Source organism: Pelobates fuscus, chromosome 12, assembly GCF_036172605.1.
Source record: "Pelobates fuscus isolate aPelFus1 chromosome 12, aPelFus1.pri, whole genome shotgun sequence".
In the NCBI taxonomy this organism is placed as follows: Eukaryota; Metazoa; Chordata; class Amphibia; order Anura; family Pelobatidae; genus Pelobates; species Pelobates fuscus.
Genome location: NC_086328.1, coordinates 120,374,830 through 120,393,117, shown reverse-complemented (window position 1 = coordinate 120,393,117; position 18,288 = coordinate 120,374,830). Strand labels below are relative to the sequence as shown.

At 40.6% G+C, this 18,288-nt stretch overlaps 1 protein-coding gene across 1 annotated transcript in view; it reads left to right on the top strand.

The window, feature by feature from the left end:
- Positions 1 to 18,288, top strand: part of PDHX (pyruvate dehydrogenase complex component X) — a 98,040-nt gene that overhangs the window by 60,018 nt on the left and 19,734 nt on the right. Inside the window, exons 6-8 of the mRNA XM_063437893.1 lie at positions 3,646 to 3,820; positions 5,178 to 5,325; positions 14,065 to 14,123. Of these exons, the coding sequence (XP_063293963.1) occupies positions 3,646 to 3,820; positions 5,178 to 5,325; positions 14,065 to 14,123 (382 nt within the window). The remainder of the gene's footprint in view (positions 1 to 3,645; positions 3,821 to 5,177; positions 5,326 to 14,064; positions 14,124 to 18,288) is intronic.

Sequence of the window (18,288 nt, the reverse complement as noted above, 5' to 3'; positions counted from 1 at the left end):
AAACGCATGTCAAAAAAGTTATACCGTAAACTGAATTTACAATAAAGGAAGTGTAAACATTAGATCTCACTTTACAGGAAGTGTGTAGAAAGGCTGTATATGTTACTTGCAACTAGGGCTGTATAAACTCCTCAATGGCAGGTAATTTAGCAGTAAGACTGCAGTGGCATGAGCTATACACCAAGACTACTAAAATTGTTTTGGTGTCGATAGTGTCCCTGTAAATAAAAGCCTGCCACACAATCTAAGATAAATGTAACAGCTAGTCTACAGTTGAATGAAACATGTCAAAATGTACTTTATTTAAAAAAACAAACAAAAAAAACCCCCCACAAAATAACTATGGAGAAATGATTGGGGGTTCACATTTTTGTCGTATATAATCTAGTACAATGCATAGGTATAGGGTATCCGAGGAAACCCTATCTGTCCTTATATGTATAATATGTATGGGAGCACTTAATTGGATAGCTGCGGAGGTTCAATGGAACAAACATTGTTTCGAGAAGTCTTTGTTACTGAATGGTTAAATATTGTAGACAATATTTTTTGCAGTTTTTATACGTACTTCCATTATCTCAAGTATTAGTTGGTTTGTCAGAATGCTTCCACCAAGAAACTGCAGGGGGCAATCTAAACTTGCTACAGCTCCAAAGGCATTAATGATTTTTTTTTGTTTGTGTGTGTGTCATGAGCTTCCTGACAAATTAATAGTGTTTTTACTGCTACACATCCGGGGCCTTTTGTTCACGACAAATGTCTGTACATAGCTAAGTAAATTAATGTATTGGCTAAAGAACTCATAGATTAAAAGGCTGTCCATCCAAGGGACACTAAGGTTAGCAACAGCAAGATGTTCGTTATATTGATTAAGAATGCACGAGTGATCTTTCTTAATTAATCTAAACAAGGTTTTCATAATCCCAAAGCATAAAAAAAGTAAAGCAACAAAGACAGACAATCAGTGGCCAAGAGATATTTAGCTAATCAGTAGAAATGTGGCATTGCACATGACTGACTGCTCATCTAGTGGGTACTCCACAATCTGGTATCAGGTTGTTGATTAAAAGAGAAGTCTGATTGACATTATGGAGTCAGGAAGGGATTTTTTTGCTTTTTGTGGCATACCTGGGAAATCGCTACATTCGGGGGTTTTGCCTTCTTTGAATCAACAGCATAAACAAATAGGTTTTAACAGTTGAACATGATCAACTTTAGTCTTTTTAAAACCTAGATTACTATGTAACTATATATGGGAACCCTGAATATTTCATGGACTCTGTTCTGAACCTTCTTTCCCCAAACATTCTCTCTCCTCTTATCATTTTCATCGGCTAGACGCCCTTCCCTTATTTTCTCGGCCCTTACTTTCATCTTGTCCTCCGTACGTTAATGTAATTGTTTTTATAATTCAATGCCCTTTTCTAGATGTTATGTTGGTTCGCGGTGTCTGTATTCATTCTTACAGTATGAGATTTAACAGAATTTTGGAAGAGCATTCCTAACTGGAAGCATTGGTAAGTTAGAGAATGTTTGCAGTTTAGTATTTTTTATTACCTTAAATCTTGAATTCACATTGCATTTTCACTTAAGTAAATAACCCAGAGAGTGATGGTATGCATATCTAACCTTGCCCCTTGCAGTTACAGAGAAGGTTGTTTTTTTTTCTTTTCTTTTTAAGCTTCTGAATGCCAGACGATTGAGCAAGGAAATGAAATATGTCGCTCAATTGTCTGGCATGCTAAGGGTCAATGTGACATTGAACATGAATTACTGGAGGGTTTCCGCTGCCTGGCATCCATTGTTGCGCTTTTCTTGGCAACATCCCAGCATCCCCTGCTGCAATGCCAGCTAATCTTTTTACTGCCAAAAAGGAGACTGCATTTTAGTCCCTCCCATTAGAAGACTGGCTGACCCTTCCTTCAAAGCGACAACCTGTAATACTTCACCTTCTGACGGTATAGATCACGCATTGATTCATCACCGTAGGCTTCCCAATATGATTTGATGAGAGGCTTGAACTAGGGAACCTGAAGGTTGAACCTTAAAAAGGGCATTGTGCCATTAATACAATAACAAGCAAGGGATTTAACCAATTGAGAGGAAGATAGATGATTGACACTTAGAAACATAGAATGTGACAGCAGATAGGAGCCATAAGGCCCCTCTAGTCTGCCCAGTTTTCTAATTACTTTCATTCGTCTCTTATAGCTAGGATAGCCTTATGCCTATCCCACGCATGCTTAAACCCCTTTACTGTGTTAACCTCTACCACTTCAGCTGGAAGGCTATTCCATGCATCCACTACCCTCTGAGTAAAGTAATACTTCATTAGACACTATCATTTAAAACGATGTCCTCTTTTCCCTATCTATTTCACAAAGTGTGTTGATAGATCTGTACTTTGCTATGATGACTTAGGAGAGTCTCTCTATTTTATTTGGATATAATTTACTGTGAACATACTCTGCAAGGATTACCATTATTCATTAATGGAATTCACAGCAAGAACTGTACAAGGAGCACAACATGGGGACGAATGCTCATTTGAGCAAGTCAGCAGCTAATGTTGCTTTATCTTCCAGTGTAGTGATTTGGGGACAGAGAATAAATACACATGGAAGACTGGCAATGGCATAATCATGGGGCATTGAACCACACTCAAGTGGCTCAAGATAATTTAATACATCGTATGTTGCGTTACCTTGCTCTTCACAACTCCTCCACAGTTCGGTTTCCAGCATATCCCAGTGTAATTACACATGTATGACCTGCCTATGGCAGATAATTCAGACCACATTTCTCATTGGTACAGATATGAGAAGCAATTAAGAGATGTATAAATGTAATTTAAGTTGTCAGATGTCAGGCATTGAGTCTGCTACACTGCTGTTTCTATTTTTGGGATGTCCGTTACAGTCGGTTATTTTTAACTGTCGTATATATCTAATTCTGTAAGATTCTACTGAACACCCACATGAGGACATGCCATGCTTCCTGTTTAAATGCTTTTGAAAACCATATACTGCATGTCTTGTTCTATTCCCCAGTGGTCCCTCAATCTCCCACACCCATATCCACATCATTTCTTACACTCCTTTGTACTGAATGGAGAATTTAAAGTTTTATTCCCAACTGGCTTGAAACTTGTGTTTGACAGTGTACTGTATTGGTGCCTTTATTACCAAGTCTTTGATATAATGTAGCTTTTTAACAATGTGACTCCAGAATCAGTATTACGTTTTTACTTTCACTGCTCTCAATGTCAATGTTCTAAAACAAAAGAAACTAGACAGATCCGGTGCAGGAAGGCTGTCTTAGAGACAGTGTTTTTAAAGATGTTTGGACCTCACCGGCTTCCATTACAGTTCCATATTTTCGATTTAATGTAGCCTTAATTGAACACCATATGTTGGTGAACAATTATGCTATACACCAATTTACAATATGAGGTTTATTTTCGGATTGAAAACAAACATACCCATCATTATGAATATTACTGCATTAGTGCTACCATCTAAAATATCTCCTGGTTCTCTTGTCCTGACTCTACGATATCCATTTAAGATACAGCTATGTTGTTGATATGATGTATTGAAAATATTCCTGTTATGCACAGTGGTCACTGCTTTTGTTTGCTTTTAGGGACGTCCTCAGAGTCCTGGCAGAGAAGAAGGAAATTGCACACACTCCGGTGCAGATTACTCCAATTTCAAAGCCAGAGAAAATCCCACCCACACCTCAAGCAGCAGTTCCGTCAATTGGAAGTCAGCGGCCATCCATCCCACCCGTGTCCATTCCTGGGAAACCCAATGCTGCGGTATGGACCTTACATGAACAGTTTCTCTATTCTTGATAAATTTATAGGGGTCAAAAGCAATTCTCGGGCAAAATCCTAAAAGAGAAATAACCAGAAACATGCCATTGGTTTGCCAAATGTTCACGTTTCGAATTTGCTCCAGATCTGCTGTTCATGGATAACCCTACAGGAGATCTAACTCTGCTTTAGCTCTTCATGGAGATCACCGTAATACACCAGGAGTTGCATGATGAAATCAATATTACCACTTTATGATGAGGCCATTTAAAGGGACACTCTAGTCACCCAGACCACTTCAGCTCATTGAAGTGGTTTGGGTGCAGTGTCCCAGTTCCCTTATTCATGCAAAGGTAATTATTGCAATTTTTAATAAACTGGGGTTAACTTCACCTCTAGTGGCTGTCTACCAGACATCCAGTAGACGGACTTTGGGTCGTTTCATCTAACTGAAACTGGACATCCTCACACTATGCATGTCAAACCACGTAGGATAGCATTATACATGCCCTTCTCTGGGGGGAAATAGTAATGCGAGCACAGCCGTTGCCCTGCATGCGCATTGGGTCTCCCTCACTGGCTGATGTTGGGGGTGGGGAGGAGAAACTGAGGCCGGGTGTGTGAAGGGTCGGGGGGGAAGGGGGGGGGCAGGGTGGGGGGCATAATACTGGGAGCTGTAGTGAGTTGTTTTCCTGGCACTGTAGTTTTTCTTTAACCCCTTAAGGACACATGACATGTGTGACATGTCATTATTCCCTTTTATTCCAGAAGTTTGGTCCTTAAGGGGTTAAGGGCAGATTTTTAGCTTTTTTGATATTTGTAGCTATAATCACTCTTGCAGAACTCTATTCAGAATAAATGCTTCTGTGCCATAAGATATTAAACATTTTAATTATTTAAATGCATTCAGAGTGGGAAGTACAGTGCGGCTATATGGTGTTTTTGGCACACCCTGACAATATACACTGTATATCCCTTGCCACCAAATGTTTCATTTTTTTTCCCTCTTCTATAAATACATTACATCAGTAATTTTACTCAGTAGTTTTATTTCATTTTTTGCATGTAATTTCTGATCCGTGACCACCTTAAATCCCTTTATTTATCAGCGCCGTAAACCACTGCCATATTTGTTGAATTGAGTCAATGTGCCACATTTTCCAAGCTGCTAGCTGACATTGTGTCGTGTTGTGTAATATGCTGCAAACTTCTCACTTTGCAAGCCTAGAAACCAGCCGTTGAAAGATGGCAACTACTCCCACCGAGGTGTCGGGCGTAAATTGTGTGACGTGCTATTCACATTTAAACGTGTGTGTGTTTGTGCATTTATTACAAGCTGTACTTTGAAATGTCTTCCCAGGGGACATTTTCTGAAATACCAACCAGCAACATTCGAAAGGTCATCGCCAAGAGACTAACAGAATCTAAATCCACCATCCCTCATTCCTATGCCAGCACAGACTGTGACCTCGGAGCGGTGCTCAGACTCAGGAAAGAGTTGGCCAAAGGTCAGTGAGCAGGCTCTATATGGGGGGTCACACGAAGCCTGGATACAGGTCAGGCCATGCCCAAGGACTCATAATAGCAGCTCTGTGCCATGCTGAATATCACAACATAGTGAGACTGTTCTCAAATGCCGAGGGCACTGCAGTGCATATAAAATGCCACATGTTTTATATTATTAATTTTCAGTAATCACCATTATCTTAAAATTACTTTACAGATTATGAGAACCAATTGACCTCTGGAGAAACCACACTGTGAGGCTGTGTCTATCCTTGTTGACACTGTGCTACCTCCTACTACCTCGCACTGAGGCTGTTCATTGTATTAACACCCCTTTTTATTTGAATGTTTTCTAAATCCGTTTTGTCTCTAGATCCAAGGAAAATCTCCTGTTGTATACTCGTCTTTTATAGAAAATGTGACCCTGATATATTTTATTGGAACACTCCTATGATTTTTTTTATTTTTTTTTTAACAGTTTAGTAGATATTCCTGCAATGAGAACATGCATGCATTTGTTTATAGATACAGGAACATTTATATATATATAGCACAAGACACATCCTACACAAAAAAGTGCGTTTATTTATTTCTGTTTCCTTTTAGAAGTATAAATAAAACAGCTTACAAAAGCTGCAGGTCTCCTGTCTGCACTCTTTGCAATCCCTGCTTTTTTTTTTTACCCTAAGCCCGACGTTCAGTCTGTGCTGGGGAATACTCCAACCAGAGGTTCCTTGCGGAGAAGCCTCTGTGTTGGAGTCTCGATTACATGTGTGCATACTATCGTGCCTTTCCAATGCTTCCAAGGTGAGGAATGCAGCCACACGCAGCACAGCACGCCTGTCACTTCCATTCGCTCTGTGGAACTAACAGAACTCTTCGGCCCTAAGTTATAAAGGTACTGATTTCTATTGAAATTGGCACTTTAGAAATGTGACAATCTGCAGATGCAAACTGAAGTGCACTATGTGTGTGGTGTGCCCTTTTTAACGCCTTTAAGTTATAGCATGGTACACTAATACAGGGCAACACAAGCCAGGATTTTGTATTATCTTCTGCTTAGCCACGGTGGTCCATTTGGGACTGTGCCTTAATCGAGTTCCTTTGTGCTGCAGATTCGTTTTATAGGTAGGAGAGTCGAAAAAAACTTGCCGTGTGGATCTTCTTAAAATTAGGTTTTTAGAACTGGAAGCATTATTATGACTGTTCAGATGTATTCAGCGAAAATCCATCAGATTAAGAAAAATAGGTTAGAGGTTTTTTTTGTGTGTATTTTTTATTTATTTATTTTGTGGTGTCTGTAATCCTGTGTGTTTTCCTGCATGCTCTGGTCTCTGCTAATGGAGGGTTTATCTGCTGACGCACCATCTATATTCCGAGAGGAAAAATCTTGGCGTCAGAGTTCAGTTTGAAGCCAGATTTACGGGTCAGAGCCTGCTGGCATGGTAAGGTATAATTTTAGATAAATATGACAACTATGATGGAAGTCATTCCACCCATATAATGAAGGAGTAATATCTATTTATTCCCTTAAATAAATGGGTAGTTTATTTTATATATATATATATATATATATATATATATATATTTATTTACCTTTTCAGGATGTTCTTGCCTGTATTTATCAGACCAGAATATGCTCTTTGTGCATTATTGGTATCTGGGCGTTCTATCCATTGCATAATAAAAATGTAGTTGTTTATCATAAAGTTGCACAATGTCTCATTGAAACATGTTCATGCATATGAGGGTAACGTCTGGGCCCCAAACATTGGTAAACCCTCTAGTTCTTTCACATGTGAAAAGTAGCAGAAAGGACTATATAAACTCTAACGACATGCATAAATTATCTGCTCGGTTCTTTAAGAAGGAGAAAAAAAAACAAACTTTAGTGTTCCCTCTTTTAAAAGCTGATGTTTTGTTTTCTCAGAGAGATCCAGAAAAAAATATCTGCCAGTGCTGTTGTGATTTAGAGATATATTTATTGAGAGGTGAAAGGTTGAAGAGTTAAAACCCTTATTTCAGTCTCTGCAGACTATACACCAGCATTCATTTGTTCCATACATAGGATATCTTTGGGGATGATCTGTGCGTGAATTTCTTATACTCCTGTCTCTGCGATCCATAGAAACCATAGATAGCTCAGCCTATTGTATCTAAATCTTCGCTTCTGTCTTGTAGGGTAGAATCTGGAGTCTGTTGTGTCTGTAAGTTCCGATTTGAATTCTGTGGATGTTAGCAATGTTCCAGCTGTATCATTTTAGATGTGCTGTTTAGACGTATATGGTGGTAGTTCAGATTAATTCCTTAAGCTCTTTAAATTGGGGGCTAAATTATTTGTAATAGGAGGTGGGTGACTTCCTGTGTAGCCTAAACTGTAGCAGCTGCAATGGTTGCTATGTTGTTTTCTGTTTACAGTTCTGGATGAGATGATGTCAGAAGGTCTTTATTTGCCTTAAAGGAACATTATAGGGTCAGGAACACAAACGTATATTCCTGACCCTATGATATTAAAAACATGCTCTCCCCCCCCCCCCCCATAGAACTAGACAACTCTGACTCCACCCCAATCCGCCTCCTTGGCTGACATAATCAGAATGGGGAAAATTCAGCATCTCAATGCAGGGCGTGGAGACGTTGAACATCAGTGCACCCAGGGAGCACCTCTAGACTGTAATCTAAACACCTAGCAGGCCGGCTATTGGCCAGGGACGCCCAATTCCTGAGTGGGGAACTGTTGTCCTAATCCAGCAGGGCCTAGGCGAATGTAAAATAAAGAGCTTGCGTGCCTTAATGGAGGGAAAGAAGACCATCACAGTGAACAGATTCAGATACCTACAAATTCATAGCTTTTATCCCAACATCCCCAACTAAGAGGCACTACATAGCACCTGACATGGTTTGAGGGCCTGTGCGTGGAAGGTGCCAAGATTAGGAGAGCCAAATTGAGCTTGTATCAATTCTTCTTGTTAGAAGGGGTGGGGGAGCATACTAGGTTTAAATGGGAATGTATTAGGCACAAATTAGGCACATATTAGGCACAAATGTTACAGAGGCTCAATGGAGTAAGCCCCTGATCCAACAGCATAAGAACTCTATTAGCTCAAGGTATCAAGAACTTAACTATAAACTGTTCACACAATGGTATCGCACACCTGAATATTTGCACAAGGTATTCCCTTCAATCTCATTGGAATGTTGGAGATGTGGGAGGGGGTGGGCTTAATTAGACATATTTGGTGGGACTGCCCAATAATACAACCATATTGGTAGATGGTTAAGAACACACTCACAGAGATATTTGAAGAGCCCTCTCTCTCTCTTTACATGCCACACCATTACCAATATCCAAATCTAAACGTTCAATAGTGAGGCACCTCCAGAACTCTGCTAAGGTGCTGCCTCTGGAAGAGTTTGGATGCACCTTCTAAAAAATTCTGGTGTGATAGCGTTGAGGAAATTAGAGCAGCCAAATCCCTGATGACATCGTTTAGGGGAACAGCAGCAAAACATGCAGTGGTACCCCTTGAATGCATATATGTCTCATCATGAGATGCTCCTGAGAAGGGCTGAGGAGATGGGAATTTAATGACCGGTGACCATGAGATCATCTAGTGGGGTGGAGATAGGCGAGGCGTACACTTGGAGGCTGGGTTCTTTTTTTTTTTTTTTTTCCTATTTTACTTTTATCTTCTTTTCTGCCACAACTCTATTTCACTGACAAACATTGCTGAACTGATCAACGTGCATAAGGATAGTGACTAGGTTATCCCTACTAGGGATAACTACTAGAGTGAATTTGAGAGTAACCATATAGATTCAACTGAGGATAACTGCAACAAGCACTGATCACTCAATCTGGCGATATAAACGTATAGGTCTGTTTCATTGCTTTTTGTATTTCTTGACTATTTGTTATTAACACTCTTGAAAAATAAAATAAAGATTGTCAAAAAACCAAAACACTTGCCAATAAGCACACAGGCATGATTCAGACTTCCTCCTGTAGGCAGCCTTTCCAACAGAGTACTGTTTGAAACACAGCTTTTTAACCTAAAGTATCAGTAACCAGAAACCGAGATTCCAAGCACTTAAATTCAGCCCTATGCAGGTCAGCCAATGAGCTTCTAGTCTAAAAGGATATAATGTATCCCAAACAAAATGTAAAACTGGAGAAATACAGTCCGCAGAACAATTTACTTTATTACATATTATATTCTGATTTATAATGAGCGATAACATTTAAAGGAACTCTTAGAAGACAGACCATAACATTTGTTACAAGGTATAGAGTGAGCATTGTCGTTTAGAAGGTGATGTTACAAACATTGAACAGCCTGATAGGAAGAGACAATGTTTTAAATCAAGCATGTCAAACTCAGGCTAACACGGGCCAAATAAACAAAAACTTCAATTTAAATTTTTACTTTGAAAAGTACAGTATAAAAAAAGTTGCCTAACTGACACTGGATGTCCTCATGTTTGTAGGGCTTCAAAGTAAATAACAGAGCGGGTTTATTTCAAGGAGACGTGCATTGGCATATAACGTTTCAGTCCAACTACCTTGACATATTAAGAAAAGTTTAGTAATGGGACTGAAATGGTGAATGTATGCTGTTGCACAGCTGTAAAAAAATGAATTATGTAATCTTGTTGCTTTTGAACTCCTATGAGTGTGTTCTTTACTTTGGCTGAGATTATCAAACTTAATGATCTCGGCCAATCCAATGCTTTCCCATAGATATGGCAAAAATCTGCGTGGCCAATCAGCATCTCCATTGGGAGCATACAGCGCCTCCATTCAGATCAAATCTAATACACTGCCCCCTCCCCCCATTCTAATTGAATAAACTTCCCCCACTCTAATTTAATACATTGCCCTCACTCCCCCCCAGTTTAATACACCGCACCCATCCCTTCCTTATTTTAATACACTGCCCTCCCCCAATTTAACATACTGCCCCCCTCACACCACTCTAATACACTGCTCCCCCTCCCCCCCATCTCCACTCTAAAACACTGCCTGATGCCCCCCTCACACCACTGTAATACACTGCTCCCCCTCCCCCCCATCTCCACTCTAAAACACTGCCTGATGCCTCCCCAAATTTAGAAACTGGCCCCCTCCCTTCCCAAAATTAATACACTGCCCCCTCCTTCCCTCAATTTAATCCACTGCTTCCTTCCTTTCTCCCTCAATTTAGTATACTGCCCCCTCCCTCCCTCAAATTAATACACTGCCCCCTTCCTTTCTCCCTCAATTTAGTATACTGCCCCCTCCCTCCCTCAAATTAATACACTGCCCCCTTCCCCCATTCTAATTGAATAAACTTCCCCCACTCTAATTTAATACATTGCCCTCACTCCCCCCAATTTAATACACCGCACCCATCCCTTCCCTATTTTAATACACTGCCCTCCCCCAATTTAACATACTGCCCCCCTCACACCACTCTAATACACTGCTCCCCCCCCCCCATCTCCACTCTCACACTGCCTGATGCCTCCCCAAATTTAGAAACTGGCCCCCTCCCTTCCCAAAATTAATACACTGCCCCCTTCTTCCCTCAATTTAATCCACTGCTTCCTTCCTTTCTCCCTCAATTTAGTATACTGCCCCCTCCCTCCCTCAAATTAATACACTGCCCCCTTCCTTTCTCCCTCAATTTAGTATACTGCCCCCTCCCTCCCTCAAATTAATACACTGCCCCCTTCCCCCATTCTAATTGAATAAACTTCCCCCACTCTAATTTAATACATTGCCTTCACTCCCCCCAGTTTAATACACCGCACCCATCCCTTCCCTATTTTAATACACTGCCCTCCCCCAATTTAACATACTGCCCCCCTCACACCACTCTAATACACTGCTCCCCCCCCCCCCCATCTCCACTCTAACACACTGCCTGATGCCTCCCCAAATTTAGAAACTGGCCCCCTCCCTTCCCAAAATTAATACACTGCCCCCTCCTTCCCTCAATTTAATACACTGCTTCCTTCCTTTATCCCTCAATTTAGTATACTGCCCCCTCCCTCAAATTATTACACAGCCTCCCTTCCTAACTTAACACCCTACACAGGTAGGTCTCCCAAGCCCCTCTTCCCATACCTTAAGATGAGCCGCCCGTCCTCCAATTCCAGCACTGCTCAAGCAGGCCAGACGCTCCTCTGGCACTGCGAGCAGGAGGGAAGGGGGAGTGGCTGGCACTGCGAGCAGGAGGGAAGGGGGAGTGGCTGGCACTGCGAGCAGGAGGGAAGGGGGAGTGGCTGGCACTGCGAGCAGGAGGGAAGGGGGAGTGGCTGGCTCTGCGAGCAAGGGGGGGTGGCTGGCTCTGCGAGCAAGGGGGAGTGGCTGGCTCTGCGAGCAGGAGGGAAGGGGGAGTGGCTGGCTCTGCGAGCAGGAGGGAAGGGGGAGTGGCTGGATCTGCGAGCAGGAGGGAAGGGGGAGTGGCTGGCTCTGCGAGCAGGAGGGAAGGGGGAGTGGCTGGCTCTGCGAGCAGGAGGGAAGGGGGAGTGGCTGGCGCTGCGAGCAGGAGGGAAGGGGGAGTGGCTGGCTCTGCAGACAGACAGACAGCCACTCCGCCTCTTGTGGCCTTCGGAGGGTAAACAAGAGCACAAAGCGTCCCCAGGGCAGGCGGGCCGCATATATATTCATTGTGGGCCGCACGTTTGACATGCTTGTTTTCAAACTTTTTTTTCTTACAGTTTTTAGTTTGTTTGCATTCCTTCAAATTTGGTTCAAACTAGTAAACCTTTAGCAATGCTATTTTTTACTTTTTTACATTTGTGAGAGCAAAGGTTAACCAGTTCTAGCTGTCCAAATAGAGGATTAAACCCCACTTAAGGCTAGTTTGCAATGCTCTGATGAACTCTCTCCTATAAATTCTGTTCATTATTGCTGCTTTGGTATAAGTTCACCAGGAGGTCGCTACCTTCCCCTGTATGCTGCCCCGTAGGGTCAAAGGCTTCTCATTCACTCTCCAGCAGCAATCTTGCCTCTTTAACCTTCCCATGATTTCCGCACTTCCTTAGCTTGAATTCTAAAGAATGGGAAGGCAAATTAGAAAATCAGCATTGTTTAACACTTACGCACTAAGCTAAACGCTGAAATCGCTTTTATGTTTGTTTGTTTTTTTGCTTTTTTTTTTTTATTATTATCTATTTTGTATTCTTTGGTAAGGAGGGACATTGCTGTTTCACATTAAAACATATAAAACAATCATTGGTGTGCCATGGTATATCTTGCTTGAAGTGTTCTCACACCTCGCCCCTGCCAATCAGGAGATATTGGAAACATTAATGAATCCATCTCTTGTATGCACTTCTTGTGTGCTTCTCCGTGTTGCAGTAGCTCTTTTGGCTGGTAAAACCTGCTTGGAGCACACAGGGTCGATATGAGGAGACCCTTGTAGAGTAAACCTAGTTCCTAGAACACTCCCTAACCCTATTGCTTAATCAGCATGCCTTGAATCTAACCTTTCACCCGGACCCATACCAAAAGCTAATCTCTCACCTGTAGCTTTGTATAACTTAATTGTACGATATGTGTGTGGTATAATATGTCAAGTGTATGGTTATCAATTACTAGATCAATATGCTAATGATTTTAGGAGACCTCTCTAACCATCACTACAGTTCTAAAGCTTACTTCCCATATTACCTACCCCTGCTCCGCAATTCTGCATTGCTTATTCTCGAAGGCATAAGAATGTTGGTCAATAAATCTTGCACTCTCCATTTCTCTAATACATGTGAGCTGAATACATTAATAAGTCTTGATTGTGAAGTCCACTTTTCTGCTATTTATACCCACATGAAGCATCCAATGTGGCCTTCTGCTTTTAGCATTGTGACATTTTTCTCAAGAATTGAACGCATTTCTGTACCATGCTTGTACATGATGTTGTGAATTACTTCGCTTTTTTTGTTACATGGAATGTGCCAATGTCAGCCCATTGTGGAACTAAAATTAATTTGATGCTCTGCCAACCTCCTGTTGTGCTTCTGAAACCTTCTTTAACAAATTACCCGGAATTAGTAGCTAATCATGACTAACCCTGGATATGTAAACTACTTTTCTTATATTGTTAGGTTAACTGGGCGTCATGGGAAATGTAGTTAAAACACATATGGGTTACCATTGTATGACTAGCCATAGGGACAGGACTCCAGTACTGAGGAGTGTGCCTTTGCAAGGTTTTTTAATAAAAATATTTTTGAAATAAGGCAGATTTACTGCTGCCCATTTTATTTGGAATTTTTCTATTATTGCACATCAAAAATCAGAAATTTTGTAAAAAATAAGGGTTAATTTTAAAGTCTACTTTGTTATAATGAATGTATAAACGTATTCTTCATTTTTATTGTTGGATGTTCTGAGCTAATGATTCTCTTCATAGTCTCCAAAGATATGAATTCTAGCGTGTTAATACCAAATAAACATGTACAATGGCCCATAAAGGCCCATGCACACTTGGTTATGTGTAGCGTTTGTTGTTTATCATTCACTTAAAGGGAAAATGTTTTGTGGAATTCTTTCCAGGTTTGTACAGATGAGCCACTGAATAGATGTTTCATTTTGGCCAGTGAAAAATACTCTAGTTCTGTGATTCTTGCCCTATTTTCTTGGTTTTGTGGATTTATGTTTTTTTTTTTAATTATTAGTTTTTATTTATTTTTACTTTTTATTATTATCTATCAATCATTGACCTAAAATGTTGTTGTTTTGTTTCCCTCCATAGAGAATATTAAAGTTTCAGTGAATGACTTTATCATCAAAGCCACTGCCATGACACTGAAAGTAAGTACCTTCCTTCTTAATGTGTTTGTTTCTGAATGAAACCTATACAGAGGTATCTACTAAAGTGAACGTTGTCAAGAATTCAAGTGAATTTCCAGTTCAAAGGGTCACTACAGGCACTAGGACCACTTCATCTCATTGGACTTCAGTCTCAGTGTTAAGTCCACCTCTAGTGGATGTCATAGTGACAGCCACTAGAGATCTTCCTGCTCCCTAACAGAGTTTAGGGACACTAGAGTCACCAAAACAACTTTAGCTGAATGTAGAAGTTTTGGCATATTTATAATGTCCCTGTAGTCTCACTGCTCAATTCTCTGTCATTTATGAGTCTAATAACTTTGTTTTTGCCCTAGCCACACCTCCTTGCTTGCAACTTTTAAACCTTCTTAAATACTTCCTGTATTGCACAGTCTGTTTATTCTAGAATGTCTTATCTCCTGCTCTGTTAATAGCATCCTAGACCCTTCAGAAGCCTCCTGTATGTAAATAAAGTTCAATTCACAAAGAAAGAGCAGATAAAAACTTCTAAAGTAAGTTACTGTCAGATTCAAAATAAAACAATTTTCTTTCAGACAGGCTGTATCAATCACAGACAGTGGAGGTGTGGATAGGGCTCTATAAACCGAAACAAAAGTGATTCAACTCTTAACTGACAGAGAATAAAGCAATGAGACTGCAGAGGAACGATCTGTACACCAAAGCTGCTTCAATAAGTTGTTTTGATATTTAACCCTTTTTTTCACCAAGGGGATAGTTGGGCCTAAAGAAATAAGGACAAGGACACTTATCCGTAGAGGTTTGTATACGTAACGGCATAGTGTTCCTTTAAAACCAAAATAGCCAAACTGCAAGCATTGCTTGCTTGGATATTTTTTTTCCATTGCAGCCATTTGGGTCATTGATTGGAAATTAACTATGCATTTAATAATACTATCCGTTCCTCACACATTAACTCTTATGAGTCCACACACACTGGCCCTACACAAATTAACTGTGTGTTTCCTAATAGACACCGCATCCCTCTTCTCACAGCCCCCTGTGTAACTTACACATTCCACACTCTACACACCCCCTTTCATACATCCACACTTGCACAGTGGGCAAAACATGAATCAAAGCCAAAATACTGCTTACATTATCCTTGCAGTAAGTATTGTGTTTAGGCCTGGCAGCAAGTTTGGGACCCTTTCAATGTGCCTCTTTTTCCTATTTTTTCATAGTGTTCTTTTTGTGGTCTTTCCAGGATAGAGTAAGGTTGAGTGTAGTTGTGAAGTGCTGAAATAGATAGACTTTCTGCTGCGTGTATGGCAGTGTTGCTAGAATGTATCAATGACCCCCTCCCTCAACAACCCAGCCAACAATGTCACTTGGCATGAGTCCCCTCTGATAGATAGGGTTACAGCAGGTGCACACAACATGATCTACCTTCGGTGGAATTTGCCAGTGCACGTTCCAGCTGACTTTCTGGATGTCTGACAGGACGGGCTGTGACACCTCGGCAGTAGCCGAGCTATTAGATTGCATTGGGTTTCAGTGAAACATTGCGTGACTGTTAACCCATCCCTTGATCTTCGTGGTAGAACTTGGAAAGTATGGCATGGAAGATATGATATTCCTACCACAAAATGTGCTGTAATGTGTGCAGGGGATTGAATAGCACTAGCTTATCTACTGAGCTCTTGTTGTGCTGTTACTTGTACTATAGTCTAGCGAACTCCTACAAAAGTTAGATTCCCCTCTCTCCCCCCTCCCCCCCAAAATGGAAAGTGAAATGAAATGAAGAGTTCTACTACCGAAGTGCCCATGCATCCATGGCTCTCCTGGCTGAGATCCTGCCCATAAGGAAGCAGTGGAGGGACTTGTGTGCATGTGTGGCAATAGCCGAATTAGCATTCTTTGATAGAGTGCATTTATTCAATACATCTGTATGGGGAGCATTTCCTCATCTCCATGCAGATTGTCCAGGAAGCCCCTCTAGTGGCTGTGTGATAGGAAGCCACTAGTGGTTGGATTAGGAAGCAGAGAGTGTCCCCTTAATATTAATCCATTGTTTCCAAGCAGTGTCACAAATATCTTAGAGATACATTACAAAGTCCAGCGATTTTTGCTAAATTTCAGTTCAATGCTCATATATTTTTATACATTTATTCAATAGACATACAGTGAAAAAAAACTCCCAAAAAATTGCAGTGGCAGCAGTCACAAATACCTTGGCAGTCCTGGTAATCAAAGTCCAACCGTTCCGCAGCCAATCAATGTAGGACAGTAATGACAAACAGCAAGCACTGGGTTAAACCCTCCAGAAATGGCCGGACCCTATCATTACTGTGCAAGGCTGAATGGGCTTGAACGGATAGTGCGCTAGTGAAACCTCCCTTTCTTATTTTTCTTTATATATTTATATATATATATATATATATATATATATATATATATATATATTTCAGACGTGTACCTGCCTTGTATAGTTTTACTAATATTTCTGTGTTTATGGGCTTGGTACTCTTGTCATCATAAATATTTTGTGCTATCCTATTAAACTCCCTGTAACCCTTCACGCGAATCCCCATTCTCTCTCCCCCCTCCCCCCCCCCCTTTACCAAATGAGACAATAACAAAATGTAACCGGAACAATAGGTAGTTGAGGACCCTGCTCAAACGAGCACACAGAGCTTACAGTATATGTGCTGGGAACTTTTTGTCACACCACTCTAAAATGGTTCAACACCCATTCCTTTCACCTTAACTGTAATAAAGTGTAATAGTTAAAAGGAGCGCTATAGTGTTCGGAATACAAATGTTATCCTAACACTACAGTGCCTTAGTCGTTTAGGTGACTGAGTGACTGAGCCAGCGCTGCTAGGGTTTAAAAAGGTGATTTACTTGCCTTTCATCCCTGGCCGTGCTGGTCTCTCCTTCCTTGGGGAAGCTTGGCCTCTTTAGTTGAGATCATCAATGTTGATAATGTCAGCCAATCCAATGTTTTCCTATATATTAGGGGCTAGTGTGCATGCGTGGCAAAATGCCGTGCTACACCCATCAAAATCTTTCTTTTACACCCTCTGATTAAAATAGCAGCGTTTACTCTACTTTACGGAACCAGGTTAACCCAGCTTTAAAAAAAAAAATCATGTTTTCAGTTGCAGGGTTAGAATTGGGGGCACAGGACAACTAGACCACTTCATTGAGTGTTCTTTTTATGTGATAAGAGTGCCCATTTAAAGTCCAAATGCAGTGAATGTATGTGCAAGAATAGCATCATAACAAAAAATGTCCCAACTGCTAAATTATTTATTTTTCTAAAACATTTTGTGTAACTAACAGCAACAACCACTTGCACCATATGTCACTCCTAGAACTGTATAATCTAAACATGTGGTTTGTGTTACATATACACATTATCATGATAAGATCACAAGTTGTAGTTCCTTTTAAACTATCTTTAAAATAGGCTTGTTAGGCTTGTGTTTAAAATGTTCAGTGAATGTCTGTATATGTGTCTTTGGATGTGCATGCCTGTGAAATATGGCTGTTTCTCTCGCTATGTGTAGTTGATAGGAGAATGTAATTTTTCTGACATAGGGCATTTCACAGTCTAAGGGAAATAAATGTATTTCTTCTGCCTTTGTTTTATATTCTAAAACCTAATCTTTAGAGGGTTCCAGTTCATTTAGTCTTTTGTTAGAGTCATTAGGCTCTGTGTAAGCAGGATTGTATTCCTCTTCTGTTACAGTATCACAGCCGACCTGGCTAGGGATCTGCCCATATGCCGTAATTTGTGTCGGAGGAAATGAAGTACGCTCCCACACACAGTGCTGACTTCTGCGGAACATTTCTTAAATTTTTAGGGTTTAGATGTGGTTTTTAATTTATACTTTGATTTGCCTTGCCTCTTTATTAAGTCAGCAATGTTATTTTTGTTATGCCTCTAATTGTGATGTTTCTGGATACCAAAGAGTTAATCACAAATAATTATTTAAATGCCCCTGAGATTTGCATATGAGCTAATGAATCAAAGTTCATTCCCTTTCCTGCTCAGTGCTATTAAGCTTCTGGTGAGCTTAAAAATTTTTACATTCTTAATTGATTTCAAGTAAATTTTCAGTGATCTGTTGTACAATGCCTGCGTGTTATAGGACCAAAGTAGATCTAGTAATCACAAAAG